Genomic DNA, 21,148 nt, shown 5'->3' on the forward strand with positions numbered 1-21,148 from the left:
TAAAAGTAAAAATCAACCTCCAGAAACAGGTAATTCACATGGGTGATGAAGACATTTAAAAGGGAAGTTTACAGAATCACTTTCACTTAATGTATCAGCTTTCGTTAACTGAAACAAGAAGTTCAATGGTCTTTAAAGTTAGATTATGAATCAGGTTAAGATTAAATGTCACCATTTATACAATACATAATGTCTGGATAGCAAATTGTTGGGTTAAGCAAAATGCTGAGTAATCAGGCCTATTTGCATAGAGACATTATGTTATGCAGTTCTGAAAGAAAAAAAAAAAGAAAAATAAACAGGCATCAGTGGAAGAAAATAGTGGACAAAAAAATCATTTTTTGTTGCAAATGAAAAAAAATTGTGCTATGATCAGGATTCATTTCCTCAGTCTCCCCTAAAACCTATATAAGACAAAAAAAATCACCAAAAAAAAGTTTCATCTGATTTCAGTAAGGGATGCCTTTGTCCTTTTTTGAGGAAAAAAAAAAAACAATGTCATCAATAAACCCCAGCAAATATTGGCCAACAGCATTGTTTAGTAGATGGAAAATTTATATTTTTAGCCATTATAGAATTCTGTCTGTTTTAGGTGATATTTACACATACCCTCGTTAATTTTATGGACACATTGAAGACCAAACAATTTAGGCATGTTGTGCGAGGGCACCAATGACGTTTGCAACCGCTTGTGTCAGAGAGATACCACAGGAACAATGCAGTGCCATTAATTTAAAGCATTTACGGATGGTCTTAATGGGGTCAGTTTAACAACAATCCACACCCATCGCTGTAGCCTCCAAGGCCTGAAAAGGATCTACTGCCTGGGTTCAGAGAAAAAAAATCGAAGGTCACCTTAATGTCAGATATTAAACGTCTAGGGCCTGTTTGAACAGGGGGTTTGGTGATTAAATAAATCGGTCAAACAGAGAAAAGGAAATTCTTCTTTGAGCAAAGAGGATCTGCTCTGAAAGGTTGCTAGGAGTGACAAATGCAACAGACGCCGTTTGAAATGGAAGCGCTTGCCAGACTTTCTCTCTCCTTTGTAAACAATCCCAAGGAGGATCTGAGATATTCATCACATTAAAATAGTTTTTAAAGGGGTAGTTCACCCCCAAAATGAAAATTCTGTCATTAATTACTCATGTCATTCTAAACCTGTAAGACCTTCGTTCATCTTCAGAACACAAATTTAGATATTTTTGATGAAATCAGAGAACTATATCTGACCCTCTATAGACAGCAACGCAACTGAAATGTTCCCAGGTCCAGAAACGTAGTAAATTCATCGGTAAAACAGTCCATGTGACATCAGTGGCTCAACTTCAGTTTTGCGATGCTACAAGAATACTTTTATTTTGCGCAAAGAAAACAAAAATAACAATTTACTCGACCATTCTTCTCCACCGAGTTACGTCTTCCGCCATTTTAGAGAGTATCACAATGCATACGCAGGCTTTCCCCTAAGCGTGAACAACGCTTATTACACAGCTTTCGTTCATGCGCGCGCTTTCTCCCCGAACGCAAACAACGCTGGTTACGTCAAATACATTCTTGGGTACTCTGCAGAATGACGGAAGACGTAACTCAAGGGAGAAGAATGGTTGAATAAATTGTTATTTTTGTTTTCTTTACGCAAAAAAAAAATAATTCTCGTAGCGTTGCAAAACTAAAGTTGAGCCACTGATGTCACATGGACTGTTTTACTGATGTATTTACTACGTTTCTGGACCTGGGAACATTTCAGTTGTGTCGCTGTCTATGGAGGGTCAGATATAGTTCTCCGATTTCATCAAAAATATCTTAATTTGTGTTCTGAAGATGAACAGAGGTCTTACGGGTTTGGAACGACATGAGGGTGAATAATTAATGACAGAATTTTCATTTTGGGGTAAACTAATCCCTTAACGGCTGATTTGTCTATTTACAGCTTTACTGGTATCTAAACTGTCTGACAAGCCTTCAATCCTGGTGAGAAGAATAAGAGACTTAACATACAGACTTTGTCAACATCAGTGTACATTGAATTGAAATATCAGAACAATGCATTTGAATATGCATGAAATAATCCAGTAACAAATGCTTCTAATTTACAAAATGTTTATTTGGGAATAGTGTTTGTGGTGCCTGATGACAAACAAAAAAAAAAAAAACTAATAAAAAAGTTATTTTTAAATATTCAGGATGTAATGTTAAATCCAAACCACCATGAGTGATAACCTTTGACCCTTTCTCATTATTCCATATGACTGACCTTGTTTATATATTATTTTAATTTAAACACAAATTAAAAATGCCTGACAAATGTTGTGATACATGTCATACTATCTTCTATTGCAGTGGACAAATACGTAAAAAAATTAAATTAAAAAAAACTCACAAACCTCAAAATACATTTTGGGGGAGAAAGTAAGGGAAATGGTAATACTGGAATCCCCCCAAATAATGAAATATGTTCTCACCTTCAGATGTAGATCAGTTTGTTTCTTCATTGAAACAGATTTGATGAAGCGCTAGTGGAAGCGTTCTTATGGATTAATGACTGTTATTTTGGCCAGAAGCGATGGTTTTAAGTTAAAAACGTCTTAATGATGGATTTGTTTCTTACAAACACACAGCTTTTCATTTCACAAGTTTCAATTGATAGACTGGGGTTGTGTGTGGATTACTTGTAAATTATTGTGATGTTTTTATCAGCTGTTTGGACTCTCATTCTGACGGCACCCATTCACTGCAGAGGATCCATTGGTGAGCAAGTCGTTACACTAAATTTCTCCAAATCTGACTGATGAAGAAACAAACTCATCTACATCTTGGATGGTCTGAGGGTGAGTACATTTTAAGCAAATTAATTTTTTTTGTTGAACTATTCCTTTAAATAATTTGCGTATCAGATTTATAAACAAACATCCACTTTGTGCTTTTTCTAATCATATTTACTACTTCTGCCTAAAAAATTTAGTGATTTTAAGTTGTTGTTTTTTTTATGTACATCACACTAGTTATCTTGAACATTACATTTGCTTAAACACAGTGGCATCTATAGGTTTCTAAGCTTTTATATAATTGAAAATGTAAGATTTGGTTTTAAGGAAATACTTTTCAGAACAAAGCTTACGAGTATTAGCACTTTTTTGGCATAACCTTCAATCTAGTTTTTATATGCAATCCAATAGTTTAATAAGACAAAGATTCACAACTGCACATGTTCAGGAAACAGACTGGTCCAAAAACTTCACAATATTATCAACTGGAGGAGAGTATAGTGACCAGTAACTCCAATAAAATGCAGCTATAGTAATGCTCTCAGGTAGCTTTGCTTATGAGCATTTTATTGGAAACTTTTAATAATAAAACATTTTTCAGTACTCTGTAGCCGGATTGTCCTAGTATTAGCTGTAACCCACTGAGGTAAGTAGTGTGGAATTTTTTTCCCCCTTTTTTTCAAAACCAGCAAGAAACTAGAAATCTCAGCTCATGATGTTTCCACAGATCCAGTATCTATGAAATATATAACAAATCCAGTTTAAAAAAATAAAAATAGCAGATTTTGTTATAAATTATAGAATTATATACTATAAGTTTTTAAAACAAAAATGTATCAGTGAAAAACACTCCACTGCCTAGCAACACTTGCTCCTTTTTTCATTGTAAAAACTGAAAAAGGAACACTTCTACTGATATGCCACTTCCTAACATACTGTCCTCATCATCTCCATTATGAGTCTTTTAAAGATCTATAGGAGATAACAGATGAGTGTATTTACACAGCCACCGTGGTGGTAGAAGATACAGGAGTTGCGGCTCCTTCCGGTGTAACCTTGGCCAGTCGGTGGTCCTTGTTTTGCGAGCAGCTCCGTCCGCAGAGCTGGCAGGAAGCGCAGCAGGAGTTGCAGCAGGGCAAGAATCGAAACACACTCACACGCCACAGGAACCAGCCAGGGGCCCAACAGCACCAGCACATGAGAGCCCCTCCTGCCGTCACACCCAGAACCACATACAGCGCCAGCAGAGAAATGGAAGACTGGGAATCTGGAGAAGAAAGGGTTTTATTAAAGAACAATGATGTACAGTTCCTAGTGAGATGCAAATACATTCAGCACAAACACTCAATATACTCACTCCATATTCTTAAACCTGCAAAATAGTGTGCATAATATAGTACATTTTGCATGATTAAGTCAGCAGCAATAGCAATTATAAAAGACACTTTGCTCAATAATAATATTATAATATAGTTATATTAATAATAGTTATCAGAATAAATAAATGTTCCATCAAGCAATATAATTCATTAGCCTAAGCGATATTAATATAAAATAAAATACAATTGCACTGTATTTTATGGCTCATCCAATCAGACCAAGCAGGCCACATTGCCTACAGCTAATAAAATACATGAATTTAATTGTGATTACCATTTAATTATGTAATTTAATTACGTATTAAATGTATCATATTGCTTACTTAACTTTTTTAAGTATTTAATCTAATATTCATATTTTGATTTAACTATATTTCAAACAAATTTTAGTTTTAGAGGCTTTTTGTTGAATGTGGCAACTTCATTACATCATTTTATACAGTAAAATATGATATGATGGTCCCTAAAGCTTTCTTTGTGAACTCTATCTCTAGTGTGCTATTGTTTGAATACCTGTGGATTTTTAAAAGCAATTTAGATCGAATGTGGAGGTAAATGACAGCTATTAGTTCAAATGCACAATAGTAGTTTCTGCTTAGCAGACGAATGCTCTTGAGAAGTTACAACAAGCAGCTGATTTACAGCTCACTGTTTGCAATGAACATTTATGTGCTCCTCAATTAGCTTTGTGTCCTTAGCCTTTCAGAGTTCACCATTATACAGCAATAAAACTAAATTTATGGACACTCAAAAAGACCTGCCGTTCTGAGGAATAGTCGTAATATTTAGGTTTTGTGCATTGAACCATCTTCTAACACTCTAGGTTTTTCATCTATCTATCCAAATTCATTTTAAGGTCTAAATATACACTTAAACAAGATGTTGGATATTGTACAGCCGTAAAACATGTTTAAGACCAGAAAGAAACTACTGAGTTATCTTAAAGGAACAGATTATTCAGAAATGAAAATGCTGTCATTTACGCACCATAACAGAATTCTATAATGGAAGGCAACAGGAGATGTTTACTACAATGTTTTGATGCACTTTTTCACTATAGCGGCAAAATGTTCTATAGATGTTTAAAAATGTTATTCAAACTAAAAAAGACACTTTTTTTCACCAAAAAGGTTCTTTGGGGAACCCAAAATGTTTCTCAACCAACTATGCCTGTAAATGTAATTGCCAAAAAACCCTTTTGGAATCTGTATATAGATGGATTTGTAGTGAGTAACAGCTTAAATTTCATCTTTTAATCACACATAGCTATTATATGAATTCAGAAGACTTGAAGTATAGTTGTATGGATTAGTTTTATGGTGGTTTTTCACTCAAGTCATAAAGGAAGTAAAGTCATATAGAACCGAAACAACACAAGGGTAAGAACATTTTTGGATATTTTCAGGTTCAGTCTTTCCTTTAAATGTGTTTTATTTTATTGCAAATTCAACATACATTAAGAAATATGAAAATACAACAAGTTCTACATTCAGCTATCAAGCCAACGGGCAGCAATTATTCCTTAAAATGTGGATGGGATGTGCTTTACAAACCAGTCACCAACATAATATGCACTCCTAAAAAATAAAGATTCCAAAAAGAGGATTTTCACATAATATTATAGAAGAACCATTTTTGGTTAACCAATTAACCTTTCAGTGAACAGTTCTAAAAAGAACCTTAAAATCTTTCTTACTCTGAGTTTAATAATCTAAAGAATGTTGCAGAATTTTTTCACATTTTATTGTATTTAAGAACTACTTACCAGTCACAGAGTCTGGATCAGGAATGGCGTTTGGAGTGGCACAGTTCTTTAAAGTGGACACTGTCCGAGTGGGAACATTCAGCATCTGTGCTGGTTGGGTAACATGATGCTGTGGAGGCTTGGGTGTAGATAGAGGACCTGAAACACACAAAAACAAGAGCAAGATCTATCAAAAACAAATCCCAGATGGAAAAGCCTTCTCAAAATAAACTCTTTACTGACCATTGCAACCAGGGTCATCGAGTAAGTCGCTGCCATCGCCACAGTTGTCAATGCCTTTATCATCTGCACAAACCAGACTCATGGGAATACACTTCCCATTGCGACAGTTGAAGTAAGGTTCTCCGCTGCATTCTGATTGGTTAAAACCTGGAGAGACAAACAATATGAGCAGACTGTTGATATGCAATCATGCTTAAACTTCAAGAATACGAGAAGTGGTTGTAAAAACATTCTAACCCAGCCTGAATGAAGTAAAGTCTCCAACAAAGTCCACCCTTGGCTGAGTTCCTCGCGTCACAAGACGTAGAGTTAGAAAGTTGCCCGTTGACAACACTGGTCGGGGAGGGCTCTTCCCACAGAGTGGCTGGCCAATAGGAGGTGCGGACTTATCCCTCCCATCGTAGAACTGGATGTAAGAGCCAGCATGGCAGGGGTCTTCAGGCCCCTCCCCGGTGGTTGGCTCCAAGCTCAGATCAGGCCGTGTTGGGCCAGATGAGGAGGACCCCCTGGGTGATTCTGGGAAGAGGGGTGCGGGACTGTGCGGGGACACTCTTAGCAGGCTGTAGACCAGAAAGAAGCGGAAGTAGAACTGCACCTTGTCCCGGGGGGTGGCGGACTGCATGGTGAGGTGGCAATCTGTCCCAATGGAGACAAAGTAGTACTTCCGGGACTCCTGGTGGGACTTTACGATCATGCCATCCCCCTGTATTGTCTGTCCACAGAAGTCCACGACATTCACTGTTGGGAATATTGAGATGGCCATAAAATTCAAAATCAAGTAATCCACACGACTCCAGTCCATCAATTAACATCTTCTGAAGTGAAAAGCTGCATGTTTATAATAAACAAATCCATCATTAAGAGGTTTTTAACTTTAAGCCATTGCTTCTGGCTAAAATATGAGTCCTCTATCCATAAACAGAAAACAGTCCAAAACAGTTCTAAACAAATATGTTTATGGATTTTGATGTGAGAGGACAACAGGGGATGCACTTTTTCAATTGAGGAAGACATTAACTGATGGACTGGAGTGGTGTGGGTTACTTGTGGATTATAGTTAAGTTTTAATCAGCTGTTTGGACTCTCATTCTGATGGCACCCATTCACTGCAGAGGATCCACTGGTGAGCAAGTGACATAACACCACATTTCTCCAAATCTGTTCTGATGAAGAAACAAACTTGCCTGAGTTTGAGATCTTCATTTTTGGATGAACTATTCCTTTAATGGTCATGTAGATTGAAATAAAGGGCACAGGGATGGAAGGAAAACAAAACAAATCCAGTTCTAATCTAGAAAGACTACAAGCATGAACTGGCTTTGCATCCCCCCCATCTGGGGTACGAACCAAATAATAGGAAGATTTACAACCTCTGCTTGGTTTATTAGCTTTGTTACCAAGGGCAACCGGTAGATCCGTGATGTCTCACTGCCAGGAATGTCCAGAGAAACCTTCTATTGGTGGAAAAGCACCAATACCTCAAAATATTCTGTAACCATGAGTCCTCAACTGAGTTTCCACAAAAATGAGCAGCAGCAGAATAGTAAGTTCCTTGTAAATGTTTTAATTGGCCAGACCAAAGCGCTCTGAACTCCAATCACACTCGGGTTCCCACTAATTCCAAACTCTAGAGAAACAGCAGAGAGCGTGCCAACTCTGTGGGTAATGACACAGATGCCAGGGGCTTTTTACAGGACCAGACGAGGAGGCGTTATATCAGTTTTAATGTCAGATCAAATTAATCATCCTTAGCCAGATGTATTGTTTCATAATTCAAAACAATAAATGATTTTCATATAACAGGATAACTATCTACATGTCTATACATAAATAAGTTCAGTTTACTACACACATTGTAATGTTGTATATCTATCTATATCTATCTATATATTTTATTTTAAATCTTGGTATAAATAAATAATAATACAATAACTATATATATATATATACACACACACAAACACACACATTTTGTAAGATAAAAGATAATAAAAAGTTAAATACAATTTATTTTATTATTTAACTGTTTGTGTTTGTTTTAAAAAATCAAGTTTTTTCATTGTGCATTCCAGTAAATCTGCAGTTGGGTTATTTTGATTAGGTTAAAAAAAACAACTAACAAATACAGCTAACTAACACAATAAAACATGATAAAACACATGAGTTTTGAAAATGTAAAAAAATATATAGTTATCTGTTTTTGCAAATAAACTCTTCATATATTTTTAAAAACATTTTAGGAACTGAAAAACTACGAATCAAAGATTAAATGTCATTTTGAATTTAATTTCAATTAACCATTAGATTACAGTTGTGGTAAAACAAATTAGGCCTACACGGGACAAGCCAAATGTCTGTGAACACCATTGCAATTCCAACTAGTTTGAATGCCAATGCACACAAATGAGAAGAAACCTGATTGCAACAAGTGTCGGAGTCAAAGAGGTAATAACGGGATAAATCGTGAGAACCGAACACCCATCACCCTACCTGTCTCGATGGAGTGACTCTGGCGTGTCATTAAGCTGAACAGAACAAACCATCCTGACAGGTGCTGAATGCATCGCACTCTGGCCATCTCTCGTGTCCAAGCAAAGCACTTGCTGCTCCAATGTTAAATGCAATTGTTCTGTCGCATTTGTACCGCGCAAAGTCTACTCTTGCGAAAACCAAACATTCCCTTAATTTATAAAGACGACATATAGCCCATGAAACACCCCTAAAGAAGTGCTTTTTAATGCTTTTGAAGCAGGAATATTTGTCTATGGCGTCTCAGATGCGTCGAGCTTAATCCTTGTTCATCATCCTGGCTTTTGTGCCTTTGAAGACTCTTTGTCAAATTTATGCGTCTGAACTATTTCCATGACAACAGGTCCAATACGGATCTAAAGGAGGAGCCGTGCAGGACCCCCTCAAAGCTGCCCCAACCCAACCACCATCTACAGCTGAAGGCAGAGCTAAACATCTGTCACGCTGATTACATTCAGACAAGTGTTTATTGAGCACTAAAAGCCAACGGTTGGAGTTTTATAATTATATGTGTACTATTATAGTAGCCTATATACAAAGGTTTGGTCATAAGTATTCATTCTGCATTATTATATCTCACATTTTAAAATAATTGTCCTTAAAACTATGTGGGAATACTTCTTCAAAGTTGCTAACTTCATGAGGTGCGTCATATGAGTAGTTCATATGTTTACTTGGATACTTGCTGCTGCTTATCCTTATTCATTCCAACACAGCCGTAGTTTTGTGAATAAATGCATGCTTAGACATGTTGACATGATTTGTCTACAGAACAAATTTCAGGCTTTTAAGCATAAGCATTTAGGTCAGAAGGTTTATCAGAAATAAATTATGTCAAATGTGTCCAAAACTTTAGCCTAAATAGTTCTAAATCTCTATAAAATAATTTATATCAGACAATAAAAAAACAAACAAAAACAAAACTGTGGTGCTGGCGTGAAACATAAACCCAACAAGAAGCTGCAGTGGGACCTGAAGCAGGTCATGCAAACATACTGATATTTTTTTCATTCAAGCGGATGGACTTGGCCAAAACTTCTCCACAACAATACTTGAACAAATTCAAACACTCAGCCATTATACCACAATTTTGCATAAATTCTGGCTTAATTCATGACCTTCCTATGACACAGAAACCTCTGTATTACATGTTCTCATTCAAAGTCCAAAAGTGAAGTTTAAAGTCCAATAAAAAGCTTTTAAACTTTTGGGTCCTTTAACAAAGCTTCTAATTAAAAGTTTCATTGGACTTTTCTCTTTTAAGTGTGTGAATGTGTCTCATGATCTGCCATGGGAATCCTTTTGGGCACAATTCCCACAAAACCCACAAAACAAAAGAGATTAAAGTGAAGAGAACACAATTTATCAATATAGGCCTGGTTTATAGCCTATTCTTCAAAATGCCAAACGAATGTAACTAAAATAAAAAAAAATAAAAAAAAGAACTAAAAAAATAGATGCACAGTACTTAAAGCAGCACACAAGATCACTGCGACTTTTGATGCTGACCCGTTTGTTCGGGGACTGATTATTACATTTCTGTTCGGCAAATAGGCTATATCTGTTAAACTTGTTCAGTTTAGGTCTGAGATGCTGAATATTTTTATGTTCATATAAATAATTAGGCCACATTATTTGTATGAACATACAGTTTCTTTAAAACTATGAAATCTATTTAACTTTTCCAAGATGCAACAAATGAAAATAAATAATCAGAGAGGAAATGTACAGAAACCTGTTTGTGCAATTTGTGGTGTACTTCAGCATGTCATTAAAAAACAAAAACACTGCATATTATCCTGTGATTTCAAGAGTTTGAATTGCATTTCAACAACTCTTGCACTGTATTTTTTCCAGAGTAGCGAGAAAGTTAAGGAAAACAGTACGTTGCCATGTGTTGCAACAGCGCGACACTGAGCGGCCCGCTGACGTACTGACGTCAGACGGCGCGATTACGTCACGCGTAAGTACGTACGTCTCATAGAAGTTTGAAACTGACGAAGGGACAAAAATATTTATATAAAAGCTGACGCAAGGGCGCTAAATACAAACGTACCATCAATAAAGTGTGATTTAAAATTCCTATATTTATGAAACATCTTCACAGTCAAGAATCTCTTGGTAAATTCACGCCAGGTGCATGTATTTAATGAAAATAAGTCAAGAGCTAGCTGCTAGCATGCTAACTGCGCAGCTTTAGCAGCCTCGATGAAAACATTCAATATTATTGTGTTTACTAAAGATTTATAATACAATACAGCTGTGTTGAGCCCGTAAACCGGCGTATTTATTTTTGACGGTATGTTTTAATCTAAACTGTGACTTATGTTGATGGAATAATCAAAAATGTATGTGCTAATTGGGACTCAGTGGTGCTTCTTGAATATTATTTACTGTGCTTGCCAGTTGTTTGCTTGTTAATATAAATTAGCTGTCATTAGAGTGTTTTTCTGATGTATGGGGTAAAATCAAAAGTATTGTGCATGCTGGACCAGTGATGCAAGGCCTGTGCATCACACAGATGTGTGTATCTGTCAAGTGTGTGTGATGTGATTTTCTGTGTAAGATGTCTGTGCTTTTTTATAATTGTTTATTGCTGTGTGCAGTATGTAATTTCTGTGTAACTCTAAAAGTGTGTGTTTGTTGTGTTTTCTGTTTTTAGGGTGTCTGTACATATATGTTCAAGTGTATTTTGTATAACTCTAAAGACTTGTGCTTTTCTTTGTAAAGAATGGCTCCTCGGTTGCAGCTGGAAAAAGCTGCTTGGCGGTGGGCAGAGACGGTTAAACCAGAGGACATCACACATGAACATATAGAGTTAGCTTATAGGATAGCAGTGCCGGCGTGCAAAAGAGGGACATGCAGGTAATTTGAAGGCGATAGTGATCTGTGTTTAATTCTATCCATGCTGTTGAGTGCATTAACTGTAATTTTGATTTAAAGAGACAGTTTCAATGAAACAACTGTGAAAACATGTTTATTAGTGCAGATTGTTGTAATCACATCATCAACTCATCCTAAACATTTTTTGCTGCCACACAGGAGGAACTGTAAAGGGAATCCCAACTGTCTAGTCGGTATTGGGGAACAATCATGGTTAGGAGAAATTGATGAAAATGCCTTCCACAACATCGATGACCCAAATTCTGAAAGACGAGATAAGGTGTGCTGGATAACATATCTTCATTTAAAATGATGAAAACCATACAGTAGGTGAATCTGTAGCATGCTAATACATAAAGAATTAAATAGTGCTATTTTGGTATTATGTATGTGCTATTATAGTATTTACTAATATTTTCAATGGGCTTTTATATTATTATTAGTTTTTTATTTTATATTTTTAGTTTTCATTTTAATTTCAGTTTAGTAATTGTAGTAATTTGTATCGTGTGTGTGTATATATTAGTAATTGTAGTACATAAGTTTAAACTTGTTTTAGTTAGTTGCTAAGGCAACATTTTTAATTTTCATTTTTTTAGAAAGTTTTTTTCTTGAATATTTCTATTTTATTTTATTTTAGCTTTGATTCAATTATGGAAAGTGATCTTTTATAGTCATAGTATTCGTTAACAATAACAAAACTAGAATGCAGGGGCCCTCAAATGCCTTTATTAATCAACATTTATGTGATTGCTCGCTCTGTTGCAGAACACATTTGTGGGCTTGACGAATCTTGGCGCCACATGTTACGTGAACACTTTCCTCCAGGTGTGGTTCCACAATCTGGAGCTTCGTAGAGCCTTATATCAATTTCAGAATTCCAGAGCAGAAGGGCACAACACAGATTCAGGTGAGCTCAAGGGTCCTGGATCGTTTTATTGTCAGCATGCTATACTTGTCATGAGGAAAATAGTATGCCATTGTAGCATGCAACATTTATTGTAGCGACTATTTCCATTCAGTAACTCTAACTGGAGATGCTTTGAAGCTAAGCGTGAAGGGTACAATATTGGAAGCATTAAATATGTTTTAAAAACATAGAAAAGTCCCAATCGTTTAAAATTATTTTTGTCATTTGTGCACATTATTCTGCAGATTATGAACCACGGACGATATGTGAACATCTCCAGTATCTGTTTGCATTGCTACAGAACAGCAACAGACGGTATATCGACCCCTCGGGGCTAGTCAAGGCTCTTGGGCTCGACACAGGACAACAGCAGGTAGGCCAGCACAAGATGAAGCAAGTTAGAGTGCCTTGTGGATCATGGGAAAACTCAAAATGCGGTTTTCTTTTATTTTTAGGATGCTCAGGAATTCTCCAAACTCTTCCTCTCACTTCTTGAAGACACACTTTCAAAGCAGAAGGACCCAAATCTCCAAAATGTCATTCAACAGCAGTTCTGTGGACAGTTCTCTTATGTTACAGTGTAAGTTATTCTAAGCAATTATTTTCAGATGCAGGCATTTATTACTCTAACTCTGAGCTTAATATATAATGTAATAATATAGTAATATAGTAATTAGTGCTTATTTTTTGTGTTATGCCAGATGCAACAAATGTGGACGCGAGTCTCCTTTACCATCACGATTTTATGAGCTAGAGTTGAACATTCAAGGACACAAAAACCTCACGGAGTGTGTAACGGAGTTTCTTAAGGTGATTCCTCACATTTCTTTGTCTGACAGCTCCATAGTGCAGATCAGATACTGAGGGTCTCAATGTGTTGTTCCTCGTGCTGTTTAGGAGGAGAAGCTGGACGGTGATAATCGCTACTATTGTGAGAGCTGTCAGAGTAAACAGAACGCCACCCGTCGGATCAAGCTCCAGAGTCTTCCCCGCACACTAAATTTTCAGCTCATGCGTTTTGTTTTTGATAGGTGAGTGTCGTAATTTTTGTCAATTATCAGACCTGTTACTAAATGTTTTATAGACACTTTTAATCATTTGTTTCTGTTTTTCTCTGCTTTTTATAGGCAAAGTGGTCATAAGAAGAAACTCAACACCTTCATTAGTTTTCCAGAAGTTCTTGACATGGGGCCATTTTTGGAAGGAAAAGGTATGCTGTGCATTTAGTATGTACACAGCTGTTCAAAAGACCTGTTAAGTCTCTTATCCTCACCAAGTAAAAACTGTAATATTGTGAATTATTACTAGAATTTAAATGAAATGTTTAAATATAACGTGAAATGTAATTTAATTCTATGATAGCAAAGCTGAATTTTCAGCGTCATTACTCCAGTCATCAGTGTCACAAGATTCTTCAGAAATCATTCTAATATGCTGATTTGCTGCTCAAGAAACGTTTCTTATTATCAATTGAAAACAGTTTTTAATACTTTTTTTGTGGAAACCATGATACATTTTTTCCAGTATTCTTTGATGAATAGACAGTTGGAAAGAACAGTATTTATTTGAGATAGAAATATTTTGTAACAATGTAAAATCTTACTATCACTTTTGATGCATTCAATGCTGAATGCATGTGTTGAATTAAAAAAATTCAAATTTTACTGACCCCATATTTTTCAGACATTAGTCTATGTAATTTAGGAATCTGAGATAATAAACAGGAAATTGTAATTAATTAACATTGCTTGATTCTTTTTTCTTCCTCCACCTCTAAATTCAGAAGAGAAGTGTACGTATGAGCTCAGTGCGGTGTTGATTCATCGTGGCGTGAGTGCATATTCTGGCCACTACATCGCTCATGTAAGAGACGCCCATACCAATGACTGGTACAAATTCAATGATGAGGAGATCGAGAAAATGGAGGGCAAGAAACTTCAGTTGGGCATTGAGGAAGACATCGGTAATAACACATTTGGACAGTTTACTTTATATGATGTCTAATTTTTGTAGCTGCTTGTTAGTGCAGTTGCTGTTAAGGTTCTAAAAACATGAAAATACAAAAGTGTGCTTTATTGCTTATTCTTCTTTACATTGCAGCCGAGACCGCCAAGTCTCAAACCCGAAAGCCAAAATGTAGCAAAGGCTATCACTGTTCAAGAAACGCGTACATGTTAGTGTACAAACAGCAGACTGAAGAGATTGACCAAATAGAATCTAACATTGAAGTACCAGGTAAAACTGACTGAGAATATACCTCTGTGGACATTATGGATTAATCAATCACATTTTCGAGTGGTTTTACACAACTGTCTTTGTCATTAAGAGGAGAGTAATGTTTTCCCATTTATTACACAATATTTTTTGTAAGTGATATCTACTTTCACCGTTACATGTCTAAAATGTATTTGTTTGGTTTTTAGCTTTTCTCCAGAAGCTGGTTGACCAGGACAACAAGAAGTTTGAGGAGTGGTGCAATGAGATGGCAGACATGCGAAAGCAGAGCGTTGACAAAGGCAAAGCCAAACATGAGGAGGTGAAGGAGCTCTACGAATTGTTACCTGCAGAAGACGGTCCGTAAAAATGCCCCGTGCATTAGTTTCTCCACTAATATGAACTGTTAAATCTCCCTTTTTTCAATCTTGAACTTTATTATATTTACACTACCATTCAGAAGTTTGGGATTGGTACGATTTCTTAAATGTTTTTAAGTTTCGTCTGCTTACCAAGCCTGCATTTATTTGATCAAAGATGGTAAATGGTAATACTGTGTAATATTTTTATTTTGCTTATTTCTCCAGTCTTCAGTGTCATGTGATCCTTCAGAAATCATTCTAATATGCTGCTGATTATTATAAATGTTGAAAACAGTTGTGTTGCTTCATATTTTTGTATCTTCTGTGATACATTTTTTCAGGAATCTCTAATGAGTAGAAAGTTCAGAAGAACAGCATATTTGAAATAGAATTGTTTTGTAATATTTTAAATTAATTGAATGCATCATTGCTAAATAAAATAATTACTAAGCCCAAACTTTTGAACAATAGTGTAACCAGTTTTATGGCTTTTGTATTCATATGAAAGCATCCGTTTTCATTTTCGAGAAGAAATTAATGCTTGGGCTCCTTTTGTGCTTTTAGGCCAATCGTATGATTTTGTGCCTCTGGAGTGGCTCAAGAAATGGCTTGATGACTCCACGGCCATCAAGGAGATTGACAACAGCCAATTCTTGTGTTCCCACGGCAAACTGCACCCAGACAACATTGGCGAGGTCAAAAGAATATCCTCGAAGGCCGCTGATCTCCTTTTCGGCCGCTATGGAGGAATATCTAGACTAGGCCGTAAGACTTTGTTTTGTCAAATCTCTTAATTGCTCATTAATGTGTTTTATCCATGTATTCATTCATCCTGGGTGGTGTTTAGAGTCATCTCTCTGCAGAGACTGTGTCACTCAGCGATGTCGGGTGATCAGATTGAAAAACCAGCTGAATGAAGATTACAGAGAGGTCATGAATCTTGCCAAAGCCGCTTTAAAAAGGTATGAGTGCTTCTTTAACCTGGAACTCCAGCAGATGATTTTACTCCACAGTTATTTTAGTATCATTGACATGCTATTATGGTCTTTATTATTTTGAATTTAGTTTTATTTTTATATTTTACATTTTAAATTGTTTTTGTGTCTATATAGTTTTACTGAGATTTTTAGTACATCAAATGAATGAAATATTTCAGTAATGGTTTTAATTAATTATAATAACCCTGCTGATGCAGTTCTTTAGATATTTGATGAAGCTAATCTGGTGTTTATATTGGGTGTATTCAGTGATGAATCAGGTTTCTGGATCGGTAAGGCTTCTCTAAGGAGCTGGAGACAATTGGCATTAGATCAGCTAGAGGAAGACGAGGAGGAGACCAAACACAACAACAGCAAGATTAACGGAGAGAAAAGCAGCAGTGCAGGATCTAAAGGTACTGAGACTTGCAGATGTTGTTTATGGCTTTTGCTCTCGTCTTTTAGTTGTTTATTTTCTTTTTTCTTTTTTTTTCATTTTGTCAGCCGATGGAGTTAAAGGAGATAACGAAGAGGTGGATGGTGAAGAGATGAAAAACTTTAATGAAGACATTCTCTGCTATCACGGTTTGTTTTCTCTGGATAAAACTGAAAAATAAATTAAACATTTTCAGTATTTAATGGCGCATCTGTCCTGTTCAGTGATGTTTTTAGTGATGCACAAAATTGTCATTAAATGAACATTTTATATAAAGTCATAATTTTACATGAATATTTAATTTAAGTTCTGCATTATTCATTAGCAAGGTTGATTTATGTAATTTTATTATCTCTTTCTCCCATAGGTGGTCTAAGTATAATAGAGAATGACAGACGGGTGGTTTCTGCTGAGGTGTGGAATAAACTGCGGATGTATTTCCCCAAAGCACCAGAGTTCCCACAAAATCACGAGTCCTGTCAGCAGTGCATGGTAATAAATTAATCAATTAGCACAACTCTCATGGGTAAAAGGTGTAGTAGACACTCCTAACCTTGTGAGCTGCCTATTGAGCATTTCTGGGCAAAGTTTTTAAGATTGACCATGTCTTTCAGAGGCTGGAAAGAGAAGGTAAAGAGAATGAGGCTTTGAACAGAATGATGGCAAATGAACAGAAGAGCTCCTTGCTCAACCTCTTCCAGGAGAAGAATCGGCCCACACTGCAGAAATGGCCACAGGTGATGCCATTTTATAAAATAAAGGATTCATTTCAGGTTTTTCGTTGATGTTAGAGAGGTAGAGGTTAGAGGGTGAACACGTCAGTATTTCATTATTATTTTCAGCTAACTGACTTTGGTTTGGATTGTGTTTTAGGACACAGATATTCTGTACATTGTGCCTCATTACTTTGTAGATGAATGGAGAAAATTTATCAGGTAATGGAATAAATACTTTTTCTGTAAGTATTGAGATTTTTTTTCAGTTTAATTGCGAATCATTTGATGTGTCCTAAATTATTGTGACCTCTTCTGTTATACCTGATCACCACAGGAGGCCAGCAAAGAGCAACCCCGTGTCCAATGTGGGGAACAGTATCCTGCTCTGTCCTCACGGAGGCTTCATGTTCACATATGACTCCATGCTGCAAGGAGATGCTCAACAGTGAGTTACTCACTCCTGACTTCTCAAAAGTCAGTGAGGATTTTTTTTTTTTTTTAAGAAATAAGCAAGGATGCATTAAACTGACCAAAATGTTTGAAATGAGCATAAGAGACTTTCTTACATTTGAAAAATCTCACTGAACCCAAACTTTTGAACAATGCACTTTACCTTATGAATTGAAATGTTAACTATCCATATGAAGAGCACTTTTAAGTATGATTGTTTGTGTCTGTCAATGCACAGTGTAGCTCTTCTCTGGCCTGCTGAATGGGAGGTGATCAGCAGAATGTTTCTGGTGGACCAGGCCATCTCTATACGTCAGATTCATGACAGAACACAAGACAATGGCAGTGTGCAATACCAGACTCATCCAGGTGAGCTAAACCGTCAACCTCAACCAGGAGTTTCTCCAAACAGGCATTGTGTTTCATGTGAGAATGTGTCCTCTTTAGATCTGTGTCGGGAATGCAGAGAGGGCTTCATATTCCAGCAGCAGAGGGACATGAGGGAGTACGCGCAGGCCACAGTGTATGTTCGCAAAGTCATTGACAAGAAAAGGGTGAGTTTTTGCATGATCATGTGTCCTCAGTTTAACCCTAAACACTTTGAGTGTACAACCAGGAATAACTAATCTGTGCTGTTTCTTGCAGATGATTAAGGAATCTGCCCCTGAGTTCAGTGTGAGTGGGTCAGATGTGGAGGATGAAAGAGAAGAGCCAAAGATGGATGGAGAGAAAGATCCAGACTTCAGTCAGGTATGTTTAAAGACTGTCCATCCATCAACCTTTCCAGTTATCTATCTATGTCTCATGCCCTCTTCTTCAAATCAGACTGAGGGTGGAGCCAAACGGCAGAAGCTGAACGAGACCGGCTCTCTTTCTGTGGCCCCCGTGACCGCTGTGTCCAAATCTGGCATCAGGAGGAGCACAAGGCACAGGAAACTCCGTGGGGAGAAAGCCCTCATCGTCTCTGCCAACCAGACACTCAAAGAGCTAAAGATCCAGGTCTTTTATTGCTGTGACAGTTAAGTATTTCCTTTTTTATGTGATGCAGCATGTTGTCTTATTTGAAATGATTGCATCCACAGATCATGCATGCATTCTCTGTGGCTCCATTCGACCAAAACCTCTCCATAGACGGGCGCTGTTTAACAGATGACTCCGCTACGCTAGGAAGTCTAGGAGTTATTCCAGAGAGCATCATTTGCCTTAAGGTACAACTCTCAAGTATTTTTGATGGGAGCTGATGCATTGGCTGTGTTTTTGAAAGAAGTCTCTTCTGGTCACCAAGGCTGCATTTATTTAAAATATCACAGCTGAATTTTCAGCATCATTACTCCAGACTTGCGTGTCACGTGATCCTTCAGAAATCATTCTGATATGCTGATTTCTTATTATTAATGTTGAATACAGTAGTGCTGCTTTTTGCGAGATCTCTTTATAAATTGAATGTTCAAAAGGATAGCATTTATTTGAAATAGCATTATAAATGTTGTGAAAAAAATCTTGCTGACCACAAACTTTGACTTTTTCCTCTACAGGCTGATGAACCTATTGCTGATTATGCTGCAATGGATGATGTTTATCAAGGTAAGTGCTGTTTACGTCGGCTTAAATTCTCTAACCAGTATGTCATTTTCAATATCTATTTCTGCACTTTTTTGATGCTGAGTTTTTTTTTTTGTTTGTTTGTTTTGTTTTTCTAGTCTGTATGCCTGAAGAAGGATTTAAAGGTATGAATACACTATTTTATGAGCGTTTCAGACATGCATTTTAATCTTTAAAGCCTTTGTGAAAGAATCCAGAAACATTATATTAAGAAATATTATTCATGATCTACCATATTTGTTTCCTTTTGTTCAGGCACTGGGCTGTTAGGACACTGAGTGAGGCTCCAGATGTGGAACAATGCTGACAATGTCTGAACAAGGATAAAGCTTGAATTACACTTAGATGTTCATTCTTGGGATGAAGTCTTTTTTATTTTATTTTTTGATTGTTTTGTTTTTTATTTTGTTATTGAAATGTTGCAACAACTTCAAAAGTGTCTTTTTGCTTTAAAACATCATGCTGGCTTTTAATATTGAAAGATGTTGATGCATTCTGCAAGATTTTGTGGTCGTGCTTACCATGACTGAAAAATACGGGTCGAGATTTCCTCAAAGGACGTTCCATTTCAAGGAAAATCGGAATTCCTCCTTGTTTGTTGCAATGTCATGTTCAGAGATTATGGACTGATCGTATATTGTGTGTAAAACAGTAAGTCTCTGTAAATCCTTTGTTGAAAAGAAGCTTGTGATGGCACTGCAATAGAGCTCGTACATATTTAAGAATGCATGAGCAACTTGAATATTAAAAAATATTTAGTCTTTGTTTTGTTAATGTAAATAACCTCATCAAAATACAGCAGTGGAGAGATGTCTAGAAAGATGAGGATAAATAGGACACATTTCCAGAAGTGGGAAATATTACAGCATTGCTAAATAGTTTAGACATGTTCTGCTACTTGAAATATTAAGCAGGCATTTGTGTGAACTTTTCTGTATGTTCTTTCATATGGGCAATAAATATTCTTTTTACATCTTCAGATGTGTCGTTTGTGCTTAGAACGGTTGCAGAAATTTTACTTTGATAGGACCATTTATATTAATTTCTATTAAATATGTAAGTTATAAGGTTGTACGTTTCTGTTACCGTTTTATTTCTGGTCCAATCAGTAAGCATCTTACAACAGCCCAAAAAAAAAAAAAAATTATGTCATATGTATATATATATATATATTTATTTTTTTATTTTTGTCCATATCACTGTATTCAAATCACTATAAATATGAAATATGTACATGCTTTTAACCTGCATTGAAAAACCTACATTTTAAGCATTTTTTTCAGAGATGTCATACCAGCTTTGATTTATTACATAATTTTAATTAACAAATTCAGAAATCTGTTCCCAACTTACTGATACTTTTTTATTTATTCAGGGGCTTGCAATAAAAATCGCATTTTACAGGGATTTTTTTAACCTGTTCAACTGCAATATCTCTCCAAAAGATGAAAACATATCTTTAGCGGGAAAACCATAAATATTGAAAACTTGCTAAAAGATTTTAAATACATTTGACAATTGCATAACAAATTTATATTATATTATATAGCCTACGTTTTCCATAAAATTAGTAGCCTACTGAGTTGAGTCATTTTATTTGAACTTTTGCAGATGACAGCAGTATCTCACTGGGTCCCAAGTGGTTAATACAACATTATAAAATATGTTTTGGAGTGATTTACAACTGTAAACCTATCTGGCAATAAAGGGCATTTAATATAATTAATTGGTAGTTATTTAAACACACGTTATTCGTGCATTTTTATCCATAAAATCATAAAGGTTTTTGGGTGCTTGTACGTGACTACATGATTGATGACTATGGAGGAGTGATTGTCTGTTTCTAATAATCCTTTCAAAAGCTTCCCGAAAACCAGCTGTTCATTATACGCATGCGTATATAAAGGGACCCCAAATCATGACGCGCATGCGCAGTAT

The 21,148-nt window shown here is 36.2% G+C and overlaps 2 protein-coding genes across 7 annotated transcripts; one reads left to right on the plus strand and one right to left on the minus strand.

Annotated features, from left to right (window-relative positions):
- Window positions 1–2,458: 2,458 nt before the first annotated feature.
- ldlrad2 (low density lipoprotein receptor class A domain containing 2) lies at window positions 2,459–8,906 on the minus strand. Its single transcript, XM_058790464.1, has 5 exons — window positions 8,622–8,906; window positions 6,369–6,869; window positions 6,132–6,278; window positions 5,910–6,047; window positions 2,459–4,032 (listed from the first exon to the last, which is right to left on the minus strand). The coding sequence occupies exons 1-5, from the start codon at window positions 8,707–8,709 to the stop codon at window positions 3,764–3,766; spliced, it is 1,143 nt and encodes a 380-aa protein (XP_058646447.1). The 5' UTR covers window positions 8,710–8,906; the 3' UTR covers window positions 2,459–3,763.
- A 1,643-nt stretch (window positions 8,907–10,549) lies between these two features.
- usp48 (ubiquitin specific peptidase 48) lies at window positions 10,550–20,187 on the plus strand. Of its 6 annotated transcripts, none has more exons than XM_058792430.1 (28): window positions 10,550–10,627; window positions 11,391–11,525; window positions 11,703–11,823; window positions 12,312–12,453; window positions 12,699–12,826; window positions 12,909–13,033; window positions 13,155–13,263; window positions 13,351–13,484; window positions 13,581–13,663; window positions 14,237–14,416; window positions 14,554–14,688; window positions 14,877–15,026; window positions 15,594–15,794; window positions 15,877–15,991; window positions 16,277–16,422; window positions 16,511–16,591; window positions 16,810–16,934; window positions 17,057–17,179; window positions 17,316–17,377; window positions 17,493–17,603; window positions 17,847–17,977; window positions 18,056–18,162; window positions 18,254–18,358; window positions 18,434–18,607; window positions 18,691–18,816; window positions 19,144–19,192; window positions 19,309–19,335; window positions 19,466–20,187. In XM_058792430.1, the coding sequence occupies exons 2-28, from the start codon at window positions 11,392–11,394 to the stop codon at window positions 19,486–19,488; spliced, it is 3,147 nt and encodes a 1,048-aa protein (XP_058648413.1). In that variant the 5' UTR covers window positions 10,550–10,627; window position 11,391; the 3' UTR covers window positions 19,489–20,187. The 6 variants fall into 6 exon arrangements, 4 of the variants coding, with proteins under 4 accessions (XP_058648413.1, XP_058648414.1, XP_058648410.1 ...); XM_058792431.1 differs by having other exon boundaries at window positions 10,605–10,623; XM_058792427.1 differs by lacking the exon at window positions 10,550–10,627 and adding an exon at window positions 10,634–10,959.
- Window positions 20,188–21,148: the final 961 nt, after the last annotated feature.

Source organism: Onychostoma macrolepis, chromosome 11 (genome assembly GCF_012432095.1).
Source record: "Onychostoma macrolepis isolate SWU-2019 chromosome 11, ASM1243209v1, whole genome shotgun sequence".
Taxonomy (NCBI): Eukaryota; Metazoa; Chordata; class Actinopteri; order Cypriniformes; family Cyprinidae; genus Onychostoma; species Onychostoma macrolepis.

Bases quoted from the DNA above. Each gene is read 5' to 3' on its own strand.
- usp48 (XM_058792430.1), top strand. From the start codon at position 11,392: ATGGCTCCTCGGTTGCAGCTGGAAAAAGCTGCTTGGCGGTGGGCAGAG. The intron at 13,664-14,236 runs GTATGCTGTGCA...CTCTAAATTCAG, and splicing joins GCCATTTTTGGAAGGAAAAG to AAGAGAAGTGTACGTATGAG. The intron at 18,817-19,143 runs GTACAACTCTCA...TTTCCTCTACAG, and splicing joins AGAGCATCATTTGCCTTAAG to GCTGATGAACCTATTGCTGA.
- ldlrad2 (XM_058790464.1), bottom strand. From the start codon at position 8,709: ATGGCCAGAGTGCGATGCATTCAGCACCTGTCAGGATGGTTTGTTCTG. The intron at 6,870-8,621 runs GTAGGGTGATGG...TATTCCCAACAG, and splicing joins GAGTCACTCCATCGAGACAG to TGAATGTCGTGGACTTCTGT. The intron at 4,033-5,909 runs GTAAGTAGTTCT...TTTCTTCTCCAG, and splicing joins TGATCCAGACTCTGTGACTG to ATTCCCAGTCTTCCATTTCT.